The 1789-nt window shown below is 42.3% G+C and overlaps 1 protein-coding gene across 1 annotated transcript; it reads left to right on the forward strand.

Moving 5' to 3' along the window:
* Positions 1–209: 209 nt before the first annotated feature.
* Positions 210–1411, forward strand: LOC131152908 (WEB family protein At1g12150-like). Its single transcript, XM_058104863.1, has 2 exons — positions 210–368; positions 479–1411. Exons 1-2 carry the CDS (start codon positions 210–212, stop codon positions 1409–1411), a joined length of 1092 nt encoding a protein of 363 aa, XP_057960846.1.
* The last annotated feature ends 378 nt before the right edge of the window (positions 1412–1789 follow it).

Consider the following 1789-nt stretch of genomic DNA (forward strand, 5'->3'; position numbering starts at 1 on the left):
AATTTTGGTTTGGAATCATGGCATTCAAGCCTTCGATTTTGAGCTAGGGAGAGTTTAACAAAATTCAATACGATTATGCATCATGGATTCAGGGCTTGAATTTCCTGATCTCAAAACACATGGTATTAAGTAGTCTAATCTTCTGCGTCTTCATAACTATAACAGAATTGGCTGATCATCATCAGTTTTGGTACAGATCAATTAAAGGTATGGGCATCAAAGGTCCTCAGAGTATAGTTTCTCCCAGAGCGGAGGCGGGAGAGATTGACACAAAAACTCAATTTCAGTCTGTAAAGGCCGCTGTTAATTTATTCGGTGCAATGCAGAGAACGAAAGCTCTAGCCAAAATGTCAAAACCTTCTACAGAGGTATATATGTGATCCAACGCCGCTTTAGAAACTGTTTGTATTTGGTTATGCAGTTTTCGGTTTGATGAAACTTGTGCTCTAAAAATCTGCACTCTTCTGGTTTGCAACAGAGAATGCTAGACAAGGAAACCCAACTTCACTTGGCCGAGAAAGAACTAACAAAAGTGAAGAAACAGCTGAAGAATGTTGAAGATACAAAAGCCAAAGCACATTTTGATCTCGAAAAGGCGAAGAGAACGCTGCATTATCTAACTAACAAGCTCGAAACCGTCATGGATTCAAAGAAATCAGCAGTTGAGGCTACCAAAGCAGCAAAAGCTCGAGCTAAACAACTTGAAGAAGCTCATTCCATGAAACCCTTTGGAAGCAGGAGAACATGGAGAGAGCAATTGGATCATGAGAGGGACCAGTATAGAACTGTTAGTAATGAGCTTGCCATTGTGAAACAGAAGCTCAGGAAAACCCAACAAAATTTTGATTTGTTCCTAGAAGCGAAAATTGCGGGGTTTCAGCAGGCAGCAGATGCCCAGCATGCAGTAAAGATGAATAAACAAAAGATGAGTGAGCTGACTAGGGACATAGCAGCAATGCAGGAATCCGTTAATCGTGTGAAGCTTGCCACACTACTTGCTAAAGAAGAGCAGGCAAAGATTATGAAAGAGAGAAGCGAACACCAAAAATCCCATAGAACTGTGATGGAGGAAACCGAGAGGAAGCTGGTGTCTTCAAAGAAAGAGTTTGATCCTGAACTCGTTAGAGATCTCGAGGATAAGCTTGCAGAAACGACCAAGGAGGTCGAAATTTTGCAGGAGGAAGTAAAAATTAGCAGGGCTTCAAGCCTAGATTTTGTGAGGATCCTAGGTTTGGAACTCGATGATGCTAAAAAGGTGCTGCAGAAGATTACGGAAGAAGAAAGCTCACTTCGAGGTGTGGTTGATTCCCTAAAGCAGGGGCTGGAGAATGCAAAGAAGGATTGCTTCGATTTAAAGGAAAAGGAAGCAGAAGCAGAAGCAAAAATCAGCAACAGGGAACATGCACGTTGAGGTTGGAAAGAGCAAGACCAAGATTGAAACTGCTCTTGCAGAAGAAGACAAAGCATGAGAGGCTTCCAATGAGATGAAACCAACACCAACAGCAGTCCTCAGAATCTCAAGACGCAAGACAGGAAGAGGAATAAGTATTGAAGAGCAAAAGATAGAAGCCCACACAACACGAAATGCAGTAAAGGAGGCAGAAGAAAAGCTACAGGTTGCAGTGGAAGAGGCTCAAAAATCAAGCAGAGGAAATTGCTCTGATCAGATTAAGATAAAAGTTTTGTATGCGAAAATCAATGCTGCTTCTGCTTCAGATCCAGAGGCTGGGGCCAAAATCAAGAGGAGTTCGATTCCGAACGCTGAAGGATATGAAAACTCGGCCCTTGG

The sequence above is a fragment of the Malania oleifera genome, chromosome 4, assembly GCF_029873635.1.
Source record: "Malania oleifera isolate guangnan ecotype guangnan chromosome 4, ASM2987363v1, whole genome shotgun sequence".
NCBI classification, from domain to species: domain Eukaryota; kingdom Viridiplantae; phylum Streptophyta; class Magnoliopsida; order Santalales; family Ximeniaceae; genus Malania; species Malania oleifera.